Source organism: Orycteropus afer, unplaced genomic scaffold (assembly GCF_000298275.1).
Source record: "Orycteropus afer afer isolate SDZICR_OR568_19922 unplaced genomic scaffold, OryAfe1.0 scaffold00025, whole genome shotgun sequence".
Taxonomy (NCBI): Eukaryota; Metazoa; Chordata; class Mammalia; order Tubulidentata; family Orycteropodidae; genus Orycteropus; species Orycteropus afer.
Genome location: NW_006921612.1, coordinates 7,482,072 through 7,495,469, shown reverse-complemented (window position 1 = coordinate 7,495,469; position 13,398 = coordinate 7,482,072). Strand labels below are relative to the sequence as shown.

Here is a 13,398-nt window from a genome sequence, read left to right as displayed (position 1 = left end):
GTCATTACAGAACTTCTAAATGGTAGGGAAGTCAAGACAACTACAAGATGGAATGGACTGTTCTAAACTTGGGAAGAAAATTATAAATCACAGGGTACCCTCAAAGAAAAATGATAAACCTTCACATAAAAATAAAAAAGAGAACCAGCACAAATATTTAGCAAATATTAAAACAATAGCAACAAAGAAAGTGACAACACAATTCATAAATAAAACGAGCTCAGCATAGAAAATTACATGGAACAAAGAAATCGACACCACGAAAAAGCACCTAACAAAAATGACAGCAACAAATTCATATTTGCCAATAATTACGTATCTGGCAAAGGACTTATCTCTAAGATTTACATTGGAAGAGTGGATGACCAAACTATGGTACATACACATAACTGAATGCTATGCAGCACTAAAGAATAATGTAGAGTCTGAGAAACACCACGTAACATGGATGAACTTGGAGGACATTATGCTGAGTGAAGTAAGTCAATCATAGAAGGACAAATACAGTATTAGTTCATTGCTGTGGAAGGTCAAGGAAAGGTTTATATATGGAAGGAAACTTTCTTTGTTGGTTGCCAGGGGTGGGAGGGGAGGGAAGGGAACACTGAAAAAAAAAAAAAATCCATTGACCCATGTCACTTTAGTGTTGTGTATTTCACTGTACATAAATTATATTTCATTAAAATGCATTAAAAAAATTAAAAACATGGGCCTGCAAGGCAGTCAATGGTTAAGACAACTATCTAGCCAACGTCCTATCAGTAGTTGTAATGGTATAAACAAACTCACTGCCCTGGAGTTAAATCTGACTCACAGAGACCCCTCCTTGGGTTTCTCAGTATCTCTACAGAAGTAGATTACCCTATCTTCTTTGTGAGGAGTGGCTGGTGGGTTTCAACCTCCAGCCTTCTGGTTAGCAATCAAATGCCTTTGGCATTATGCCACCATAATATCAAATATTCACCACAAACCAGTTTTCCTCTTCTACTTCTAAGCCAGTCACTGGTCTATCAGTGACATAAAAATTCAAATATAGGACCTTCAAATTTTTAACTGTTTCCTCCATGATCAGTTTATGTCATTAAATAGTATTCTAAAGCACTATTCTACTGTATGGACACATAACAATTCATTTACACAATCTCAGGACTGTAGTTTTGAGTATTTTCAATATATTGTTATTATAAAAGAATAGAGTCATGAACATCCTTGCTAAATCATCTTTCTTGTAAATATGCTTCTTTTAAAAGAGATTCTTTAAACTAGGGGGGCACTAAATCAAACAATATGCAAGATAAAGGATTTTGGTATATAATGTCAAACATTATGCCAGATATGTTTCCCAGAAAGCATTATTCTTGCTCTAAAGGGCAAAGGGGTACAAATACCCACATACCCACCCACACACCCTCTAACTGGTTCTACAGCCCCTGTGTTCTCAATCTGCTGCTTGTTGGACACCTTGTTACACTAATCCCCAAAAGTCACTGTTTCAGTATTTCTCACCTGCACTGAACCCCTTGTTTCAATGTACAGTCATTGTTGCAGCAGGTATCGTTGTTCAGGTACATGATGCCAGGATCACATTCTTCCCCTTCATCCACCCTGGAGTTCCCACACACTTTGTTGCTGCGTTCTTGGAAACACTCCTGGGACTTACTCTCAATGGTCTTATATATTGACTGTTTACTGCAGTTTGAAAACATCTTAAGGAAAACAAAAGGCCAAAGAGGACCAAAAAATAGCATAATAAAATTCTATTCCCATTATGTTAACACTTTTTCTACAAATATAAATTCTGGATATTAAAACCTATAATCAGAGCTACCTGTAGCTATGTCAAAGGCCCATTACTGCCATCTCTCAGTGCTATCTATATGAAGTAGAATATTTCTTTCTGTGGGATACTGAAAAGCTGTTGTGAATTGGGATAAAGGTCTAAAATTCTTCACAAGAAGGTAAGCTATAAAGATAATGAGGCTAAACACCTCAGCCAATTCCATCAAGAGAACAAGCAATCTGATACAAGCTAAGAGAGTGTGGACCCTACCAGTCTACGAGTCTCCCTAGTTCCTCAGGCACACCACTGCTGCAGTGAGAATGAAGATGAGGCACAGGCCCACATCATCCTGGACAAAACAACTCAGGAAAGCAGAGCAAGTTTAGCTTCTGGTTAACCACTTTCTCTTTCCTTATTTATATGAATGACCTGTGCTTAAAGTTTTTAAATATTTGTAAATATACTGTGGTGGTTAAGCCTGTTTGTCAACTTGGCTGGGCCTGGTTGACTGGCTGGGCAGCTGGATGTAGTTATTCCCCATGGTGAGATTGGTAATAAACTCCATGGTGGAATCTTTTGGAGCAGCTGAGCAGCTGCTTTGGCTATGTGGTCTGCTTCCCATGTATAAGCAGCAGCTTTGGGAATGGTCTCCAGTTTACGGCACGCTTGGACCCTGCATGTAGCCATGTCATTGCTCAGCAGCCTGGCATGCTCTGCCGACCTTGGGACTTACAATGGACTTAAATTAATGGCCTGCTGTGTGGTTTGGTAACATCGGGACTGTGCCTTTTCACTTGTCAACCTTGGGTTTGTCAGCCTCAGCAGCCAGCAGCTGTCTGAGTGAAGAAACTCCTCTAGCTCCAGTGGGGTGGGAGCAGGAGGCAGAGCTGGAACCCAAGGTTGAGGGGCTTTCACCCAGCCCCTAGAGCCTGGCACTTTGAATTTGGACTTAAAGCCTCCAAACTGTGAGGGAATAAACTCCTATTTGTTAAGGTCATCCCATGTGTGGTATATTCTTGTCAGAGCAGCACTAGCTAACCAGAACACATACAATCTATATAAAAATCAAATGGCAAATTATTACCTACACAGTTAAAATCTCCAAGATTTTAACTGTTTCTCTTAGCTTGCTTTTCTACAGTTGAACAGTGTACTAAAGGGACCCTCTACCCTATTTTCCAACTTGAAGTATACAAGTACTTACAAGGCCCCCTTTTAAATTTGAGAATCTTACTAGGAGCTCTAAAACTCAGTCCTTTTTCCAAACCATCCAAAATTTATCAGCAAAAAGGGTAAAGGAATTGGGGAAAACTTAGTGTATTTCTTTTTTTTAAATATGTATGTGTGTGTGTATGTGTATCTATATATACACATCCATATATATATACACACACACATGCACACACATCCATACACACACATATAAAAAACCAAACTCACTGCTATCAAGTTGATTCCAATTCATAGTGACCCCCCCTGGGTCTCCAAGGCAGCAAATCTTTACCAAAGTAGATTACTCAGTCTTCCTTCTATGGAGTAGCTGGTGGGTTTGAACAGCCAACCTCCTGGTTAGCAGTCAAATGCTATAGCCACTATGCCACCAGAGCTCCATATATATATACATACATATCTATACACACACACACACACACACATACATACATACACACACATACACCTATTCCTTCCTTAATGACTTAGTTGGGTTCCAAAGACCAGGATGGTTTATGTGAAAATCAGTGTTATGTGAAAATGGTGGATGGCCACATTTCTCTCTCTCTCACTGCTATCGAGCTGAATCCGACTCATACTGACCCCTCCTTGGGCTTCTGAGGCAGTATCACTACAGAGCAGATTGCACAATCTTCTTCCGAGGAGTGGCTGGTGGGTTTGAACCGCCAGCCTTCTGGGTAGCAGTCAAATGCCTCAGGCACTATGCCACCAGAGCCCCCTGATGACCACATTAGATCATAAAAATGGAGGATGTCTCTATCATCACATAACTGCCAAATCCAATCATCACCTAATTGCCAAATTCAATTACTGCATTAACTGCCAAACCACTGAGAATCAAGGCCAGCCAAGGTGACACATAACCTTAACCATCACAGCCAGTATTACTCTTACCTCACACCTGATCATTTATTAGTGCCAGACATATATCATTAATGCACAAAATAGTCATATAGTAGATTTTTTTTCACAAATGTTGTAAATGCAAAATGTCAGATAATGAGACGGTCAACAAGCGAGGAGTACGTGTAGTATTTATTGTTGTTGAAAGCATACACAGCAAAATATATACCAAATCAATTTCTACATGTAAAATTCAGTAACAATGATTACATTCTTTAAGTAGTGTACTCATTCTTGCCCTCCTTTTCTGAATTGTTCCTCCCCCATTATCATGTACTCACTGCCTTCTAAGCTTCCTATCTGTCTTAATTATCTCAGTGTTTCTATAACAGAAATACTACAAGTGGATGACTTTAACAAACAGAAATTTATTTTCTCACAGTTTAGTAGGCTAGAAGTCCAAACACAGGGGCCCAGCTCTAGAAGGTTTTTTTCTCTCTGTTGGCTCTGGGGGAAAGTCTTTGTCTTGTTTCAACATCTGTGGGCTTAGCATCCATTAATGGTCTGCATGTGTCTTAGCATTAACCTTCCCCTAGGTCGAAGAGATTCACCACGCAGGAACTCTGGGTCCAAAGGATGCACTCCATTCCCAGATCTTCTTTCTTGGTGGTACTAAGGTGCCTCGAATCTTTGCTCACTTAGTCAATCTCTTTTATATCTCAAAATAAATTGACTTAAAAGACAACCTAATCTGTAGATTGCATCCTACCTCATTATCATGACTGCTACTAATCCTGCCTCAATAACATCACAGAGGTTAGGATTTACAACACATAAGATTATATCACATCACAAAATGGAGAATAATCACATAATTCTGTGAATCATGGCCTAGCCAAGTTAACATATATTTTGGGGGGACAAAATTCAATCCGTAACACTGATCTTTCTGGCTACTGTTCTCAATCTGATCCCATATAGATGTTGTTGTTTTTAGATGCCATCTAGTTGTCTCCAACTCATAGCGACCATATGTACAGAATGAAACACTGCCTGGTCATGTGCCAGCTCCACAATCCTTGCTATACCTGAGCCCATCACTGTAGGAACTGTGCCAATACACTTTGTTGAGGGGCTTCCCCTTTTTTGTTGACCCTCCACTTTACCAAGCATGAGATCCTTCTCCACGGAATGGTCCCTTCTGACAACATGACCAAAATAAGTGAGATGAAGTCTGGCCATTCTCGCTTCAAGGGAGAATTTTGGCTGCACTTCTTCTAGGACAGATTTGTTAGTTCTTTCAGCAGTCCATGGTACTTTCAGTATTCTTCATCAACACCACAACTCAAAAGCATTGACTCTTCTCTGGTCTTCCTTACTGATTGTCCAGCTCTCATATGCATACGAGGTGACTAAAAATACCATGGCTTGTATCAGGCTCACCTTAGTCTTCATGGAGATATTTTTGCTCTACAGCACTTGAAAGAGGTATTTTGCAACAGATTTGCCCATTGCTACATGTCATGTGGGAGCTCTGGTAGCACAGTAGCTAAGGCACTTGACTGCTAACCAGAAGGCTGGCGGTTCAAACCCACCAGTCACTCCTCGAGAGGAAGATGGGGCAATCTACTTCCATAGTGATATTGCCTCGGAAACCCAAGGAGGGGTCGCTATGAATCAGGTCCGACTCCACGGCACATAACAACAACAACAACATATGTCATGTGATATCCTGACTGCTGCTTCCACTGGTGTTGAGTATAGAACAAAGTACTGTGAAGTCTTTGACAACTTCAATCTTTTCTCCACTTATCATGATGCTGCTTATTGGTCCAGCTGTGAGGATTTTCCTTTTCTTTATATTGAAGTATAATCCCTACTGCAGACTGTAGTCTTCAATCTTCATCAGTAAATGCTTCAAGTCTCACTTTCAGCAAAGTTGTGTGGCCTACATATCACAGGTTGTTAATGAGTTTTCCTCCAATCCTGATGCCATGTTCTTCTTCATATAGTCCAGCTTCTTGGATTATTTGCTCAATGTACAGATTGAATAAGAGTGCTAAAATGATACAACCCTGACGCACTCTCTTCTCCATTTTAAAACATGCAGTGTCCCCTTGTTCTGTTCAAACAACGGCCTCTTGATCTATGTACAGGTTCCACTTGAGTACAACTAAGTGTTCTGGAATTCCCATTCTTCTCAATGTTATCCATAATTTCTTATGATCCACACAATCAAAAGCTTTTGCGTAGTCAATAAAGCACAAGTAAACATCTTGCTTTCAGGAAAGATCCAACTGGCATCAGCAATAATAGCCCTCATTTCATGTCTTCTTCTGAATCCAGCTTGCATTTCTGGAAGTTCTCTGTCAACATACTGCTGCAACCATTTTTTAATTATCTTCAGTAAGATTTTAACTGTATGCAATATTAATGATATTGTGCAATAATTTCTACATTTTGCGGGATCACCTTTCTTTGGAATGGGTACAAATATGTATATTTTCCAGTCAGCTGGCCAAGTAGCTGTCTTCCAAATCTCTAGGCACAGGCAAGTGGGTGCCTCCAGTGGGGCATCCGCTTGTTGAAACATCTCAATGGGTATTCTATCAATTCCTAGAGCCTTGTTTTTCACCACTTCTTTCAGTGCAGCTTTCACTTCTTCCTTTGATATCATTGGTTCTTGATCATATGCCACCTCCTGAAATGGATGAACATCGAAAAATTCTTTTTGGTACAGTGACTCTGTATTCTTTCCATCTTCTTTTGATGTTTCCTGCATCAGTCAATATTTTTGCCCATAGAATCTTCCAATATTGCAACTCAAGGCTTGAATTGCTTCTTCAGTTCTTTCAGCTTGAGAAATGCCGAAAGTGTGTTCTTCCATTTTGGTTTTCTAACTCCAGGTCTTTGCACATTTCATTTTAATAACTGACTTTGTCTTCTTGAGCAGCTCTTTGAAATCTTCTGTTCAGCATTTTTATCTTGTCATTTCTTCCATTTGCTTTAGCTACTCTTCACTCAAATGCAAGTTTCAGAGTTTCTTCTGACATCCATTTTGGTCTTTTCTTCCTTTCCTGTCTTTTTAATGACCTTTTGCTTTCTTCATGGATGATGTTCTTGACATCATCCTACAATTCCTCTGGTTTTCTGCCACTGGTATTCAGTGCATCAAATCTATTGTTTAGATGGTCTCTAAATTCAGGAGGGATATATTCAAGGTCATATTTTGGCTCTCGTGGACTTGTTTTCAGTGTCTTCAACTTCACTTTAAACTTGCATATGAGCAGTTAATGGCCTGTTCCACAATTGGCTCCTGGCCTTGTTTTGGCTGAAGATTTTGAGCTTTTCCATCACCTCTTGCCACGGATGTAGTCAATCTGATTCCTGTGTGCTCCATCTGGTGAAGTCCACATGCATAGCTGTTGTCTGTGTTGTTGAAAAAGGTATTGGTCTTGCAAAATTCTATCACACAATCTCCAGTGTCATTTCTATCACCAAGGCCAAATTTTCCAACTACCGGTGATAGTTCTTTGTTACCAACTTTTGTATTCCATTCATCAGTGATAATCATCATATCTTGATTGCATGTTTAGTTAATTTCATACTGCAGAAGTTGGAAAATACCTTCAATTTCCTCATCTTTGGCTTTGGTGGCTGGTGCACAAATTTGAATAATAGTAGTTGTAACTGGTATTCATTGTAGGCATATAGATACTATCCTATCACTGACAGCATTTGAACTTCAGGATAGATCGTGCAACATTCTTTGAGATGATGAATGCCATGCCACTCCTCTTCAATTTGTCATTCTCAGCACAGTAGAATATTCTGATTCAAAACGGCCAAAACCGGTCCATTTCAGCTCACAATGTCTAGGATACCAACCTTTATGCATTCATTTTTTATAACGTCCAATTTTCCTAGATTCATACTTCGTACATTCCATGTTCCAATTATTAATGGATGTTTGCAGCTGTTTCTTCTCATTTTGACTCATGCCACATGAGGAAATGGAGGTCCTGAAAGCTATGCTTTCTACATATCATTAAAGTTGCTTCTATGCTGATGAGACAGCTCTTTCCCATATAGATAGTTCTTCAAAAAAGCATGACAGTCAAGGCAAATATTCTTTATTAAATAAGCTAACATATTATTTGGTTTAAAGAAAGACTTCAGGGATATTTTTGGTTTAAAGTTTAAAGATTATTTCAGGACAAGAGGTCTGGGGGTTAATCTACCCATAATGGCTCCAGAAAGTCTAGATTCCAGGAATATTTGAGAATCTGTTCTACATGTTTACCCGTTTTGATCAGGATTCTTCTACAGAATCTTTGATCAACATGTTAAATAATGGTTGCTGGGCACCACCTAGTTCTGGTCTCATGGCACAGAAGGTAGTTGTTAATGGAGGCAATTAGCCATGTATTTCACTTCTTCTTTCTATTCCTGACTCTCCTTCTTTCTCTCTTGCTCCAGCAAATAGAAAAACAACAGTTGTACCTTGGATAACCACTTGCAGTCTTTTAAGACTCCAGGGACCATAAAACGAAGTAGGAGGTAGAACAGAAGCACTAAAAAAGTAGTATTAGGCCAATTACCTGGGATCTCTCATGAAACCATGACACTAAACCTCCAAACCAAGAAAGCCAAATCCCATGAGATATTTGGTTGCACGTAAGTACCTTCTACAGCTGCTCGCTCTTTTTTCATTGTTATTTTGTAAAAATATATGTCATGCAAGTATAGTTATTTCTTAAGGTTGGGTCTTCACAGTAGTCCCTAGTCTACTTAAATACTATCAGCTTCACCTCATACAATACTCATGAGTACTAGAAATGGTACAACCAGAAAAAGAATGAATCAGAAATATGACACATTGTGAAAAGTGTAACAATATCAAAGAATAATTTGTATAGAAAGTGTTAGAAGGGAAACTAACTTGCTGTGTAAACTTTCCAAAATTTAAAAAAAAAAAGTTTCATAAACCTTTCTGTAATGAACAGGGAGTTTTTTAATTCATGCAACATTTTATTTCTGTTTTGGGTGGTGATCATGATAAAGAATTTGGATCTACTTTATATATATGAATGTATTGTTTTTAGATGTGATGATCTCAGCTTTCTATTGGAGGTAAATAAATCAAATTTTAAATATTCAGTTCCTCAGTCTCTTTAGCCACATTTCAAGTACTCAGTAGTCACTTACGGCTGTTATGTTGTTGTTGTTATGTGCCATCGAGTCAGACCTGACTCATAGTGACCCCTCCTTTGGTTTCCAAGGCAGGATCACTACGAAGTAGATTGCCCAACCTTCCTCCCAAGCAGTGGCTGGTGGGTTTGAACTGCCAGCCTTCTGGTTAGTAGTCAAGTGCCTTAGGCACTGCACTACCAGAGCTGGTTATTATATTGAGTAGAGCAGACATAGAACCTTCTATCATTGTAGAAAGTTCGACTGGACAGTGCTGAACTACAACATACATGATTTAAAATACAGAGACAGCCATCAAAAAGAAGGAAAATTCTTTTGTGTTTGGCAAGTTGGAAGAATAGGCAGAAATGTGTAGGAAAAAGTTTCTTAGGTACAAGTCATCAAGCACAGAGAAAATAAAATATACAAAGCAAGAGAGGAAGGGAGTTGCAGTGCAGTGAATTACTTGCTATAGCTTTTCTAGACATAGTCTTTGTAACTCCCACCAGATTACTGGGTGTGTGTGGGGGGGGGAGATCATGCACACAAGGTGTGTAAAACTCTGATGTTGGGATTGGTTAGTTTTATCACTCTGACAGGCTTAAAATGAGCCTTCCTGGATGCAGAAAGGGGGATCTCACTACCATCAAGAGAGAAGAGCTGGAGGTGAAGTGGAGTGTGTCCTTGGACCAGAGATCCCTGCACTGGGCATCCTAGGCTGAAAGACGCCTAGTTGAGAGAGAGACACCAGCTGAGTGACAGTGGAAGTAGAGCCAAGAGGCAGGAGACGGAGCAACGGGCTTTCTGGCCCACAGACCAAGAAAGCTGTGTGCCCTTGGCCAGGAGGCTTGCTGGTGGAGTGGGGTGCAAGTAGGTGTACTTTATCAGCAAAGCTAAAAGAGCTCTGTAATACTTGCTCAAGCAGGACAGAGGCCAAGGGCCAGAGAGCCTTGCCTGAGGGTATAGCAGAGAGGAGACTGTCCTCATCGAAAAATTGTATCCTGAGTGCATTCCTGAACCTGAATTGAAACCTGTTACTTCTCTAATAATCCCCATAATCATGAGTTTGTGAATTCTGTGAGGCCCATGCAACAAATTATTGAACCCAGCAGAGAGGCAGTAAGTGCCATGGAAGGGAAGGCTGGTGTCAGAATCAGTAAAAATGTTGGAGGGTAGTATGTTTGGCCTCACTGGAATAAGCCCTGGGCTAATGATGGTGACTCTGTTTCCCCTCACAAGGTCAGACAAGGTCTGAAGAAGACTTCCATGCACTTTTTGCAGGAGTGCTTACATAAATGTATAGCCAAAGAAAATTCGATGTGTGCTACCGAAAACATTCATGAAACATGAAAATTGTGAAGTACCAGAGATAAAATGATGAAAATTAGTAAATAAAATGATAGGAAAACTTTAACATAAAGCCTAAGCCTACCAGACACTGAAATGCAGAGCTTCAAAACAAGTCATTACTACCTATTTTCCAAATCTACACACAATTAATCCGGATAATAAATACCCAAATGATGGCTTTACCCAGATTTAGATGGACATACTTTACTCTGAAACACACAACTAAGTTTCAGTACTTTGTAATTTGCAGTCCAATCCCTAAAGAAATACTAGGAATGAAATACTTTTGAGCTCTCAAGGTAATTAAGCATAACCTCTTTTTTTTTTTGTCCTAACCACATAAAAAAGCTTTAAAAGATACATACCTTATTGTTCTCATGATCTCCACTCACAGCTATGGGATACATAACATATTTTCCTCCCTGATCCTCATTTGGGGCACATTCTGCCAGACCATCAGGATCATGTTCTGCTCCAAAATTGTGTCCCAATTCATGAGTTGTAACCAGGTCAGCCTCCTTAAGGATCATGCAAAAGAAATATTATTTCCCAACATGCAATCATCAACTACTTTGCCCAGTTTGGCCCATGCTGTCTTAAATAGGGTCCTCATTAATCAAACCAACAAAAGGATAACAGCTCAACTATAATTACATCTATCAATTACAGCAATTAAAGATTGTATTTAATACTATCAAAACAGTACTGTAAAGATGAACTTGTATCAATTTAAAAATTTGTAACTTACAAGATGTATGGAACATTCAGAACAAAACAATAAACAACAGCCATTTAAGGCACATAGTGTTTGGTGCTGATAAATAGCTAGCTAGCTGTATGTAACTAACAACCATTCTCCCCTCTTTCTAATCACACTACTGTTCAAATCCAAAGCATTTAAGCGGGCCTGGGTAGGAGGTGCGAGGGCCAAGAAGAGAAAAAACAAGAAAACTGAGGAACAACAAAACAATGTTTCTTTTCTTTTCTTTTTTTTTTTATCGTGATTTGGGTGAAAGTTTACAGAGCAAATTCATTTTCCATACAGCAATTCACATACCTTTTGTCTTATCACATTGACTGCAATTTCCCACAATGTAACAGCTCTCTTCCTACTTCGTCCCCATAGTTACTTCTTCTGTGTCCTTTCCTGCCTGCCCCAAGCTATTTCCCTGTGCTTACACTGCCCTTCTATTCTCCCATGATTGATCTCTCCAAGGAGTATATCTACCTAATGTAAATATTCAGCTCATATCCCATCCAAATTTAGAGACCATCTAAAGAACAGATTTGACGCACCAAACACCAATGACTGAAAACCAGAGTAATTGTGGGATGACATCAAAAATATCATCCATGAAGAAAGCAAAAGGTCATTAAAAAGATAGGAAGGGAAGAGAAAAAGACCAAAATGGATGTCAGAACAGACTCCGAAACATGCTCTTTAATGGGAGAGTAGCTACAGCGAATGGAAGAAATGACAAGATAAAAGAGATGAACAGAAGACTTCAAAGAGCTGCCCGAGAAGACAAAGCCAATTATTATAATGAAATGTGCAAAGACCTGGAGTTAGAAACCAAAAGGGCAGAACACCACACTCAGCATTTCTCAAGCCAAAACAACTCAAGAAAAAATTCAAGCTGCAATATTGGAAGAATCTCTGGACAAAATATTAAATGATGCAGGAAACATCAAAAGAAGATGGAAGGAATACAGAGTCACTGTACCAAAAAGAATTGGTCAATGTTCATCCATTTCAGGAGGTGGAATATGATCAAGAACCAATGGTACTAAAGGAAGAAATCAAGGCTGTACTGAAGGAACTGGCAAAAAAAACAAGGCTCCAGGAATTGACAGGATATCTATTGATATGTTTCAGCAGACAGATGTTGCACTGGAGGCACTTACTCGTCTATGCCCAGAGATTTGGAAGACAGCTACCTGGGCAACTGACTAGATCCATATTTATACCCATTCCAAAGAAAGGTGATCTCACAGAACGTGACAATTATTGAACAATATCATTAACATCACATGCAAGTAAAATCTTGCTGAAGATAATTCAAAAACGGTTGTAGCAGTATACTGACAGGGAACTTCCAGAAATGCAAGGTGAATTCAGAAGAGGACATGGAACAAGGGGTATCATTGCTGATGTCAGACAGATCGTGGCTGAAAGCAAAGAATACGAGAGAGATGTTTACTTGTGTTTTATTGACTATGCAAAAACATTCAATTGTATGGATCATAACACAGTATGGATAACACTGAGAAGAACGGGAATTCCAGAACACTTAATTGTGCTCATGAGGAACTTGTAAATAGACCAGGAGGCTGTTGTTGAAACAGAACAAGGGCATACTGCATGGTTTAAAATCAGGAAGGAAGTATATCAGGGCTGTATCCTTTCACCATATTTATTCAATCTGTACACTAAGCAAACAATCAAAGAAATTGTACTATATAAAGAAGGCAGAATCAGGGCTGGAGGAAGACTCATTAACAACCTATGATATGCAGCAAGCAACCTTGCTTGCTGAAAGTAAAGATGACTTGAAGCACTTACTGACGAAGATTAAAAACTACAGTCTGCAGTATGGATTACACATAAAGAAAATGAAGATCCTCACAAATGGACCAAGAAGCAGCACCACGATAAATGAAGAAAAGACTGAAGTTGTCCAAGATTCCATATTGCTTGGTTCCATAATCAACATCAATGGAAGCAGAAGTCAATATATCAGATGACGTACTGCACTGGGTAAATCTGCTGCAAAAGACCTCTTTAAAGTGTTGAAGAGCAAAGATGTCTCTCTGAAGACTGTTGTTGTTGTTGTAATGTGCCTTAGAGTCGGCCCCGACTCATAGCGACCCCTCCTTGGGTTTCCGAGGCAGTTATCACTACGGAAGCAGGATTGCCCAACCTTCCTTCTGAGGAGTGGCTGGTGGGTTTGAACCGCCAGCCGTCTGGTTAGCAGGCAAGTGTCTTAGCCACTATGCTACCA

The 13,398-nt window shown here is 39.5% G+C and overlaps 1 protein-coding gene across 1 annotated transcript in view; it reads right to left on the bottom strand.

Annotated features, from left to right (window-relative positions):
• ADAM17 (ADAM metallopeptidase domain 17) overlaps positions 1 to 13,398 on the bottom strand; it is a 107,861-nt gene that overhangs the window by 28,319 nt on the left and 66,144 nt on the right. The window contains exons 11-12 of the mRNA XM_007935108.2: positions 10,762 to 10,914; positions 1,507 to 1,706 (exon numbers count right to left, since the gene is read on the bottom strand). Coding sequence (XP_007933299.2) covers positions 1,507 to 1,706; positions 10,762 to 10,914 — 353 coding nt within the window. The remainder of the gene's footprint in view (positions 1 to 1,506; positions 1,707 to 10,761; positions 10,915 to 13,398) is intronic.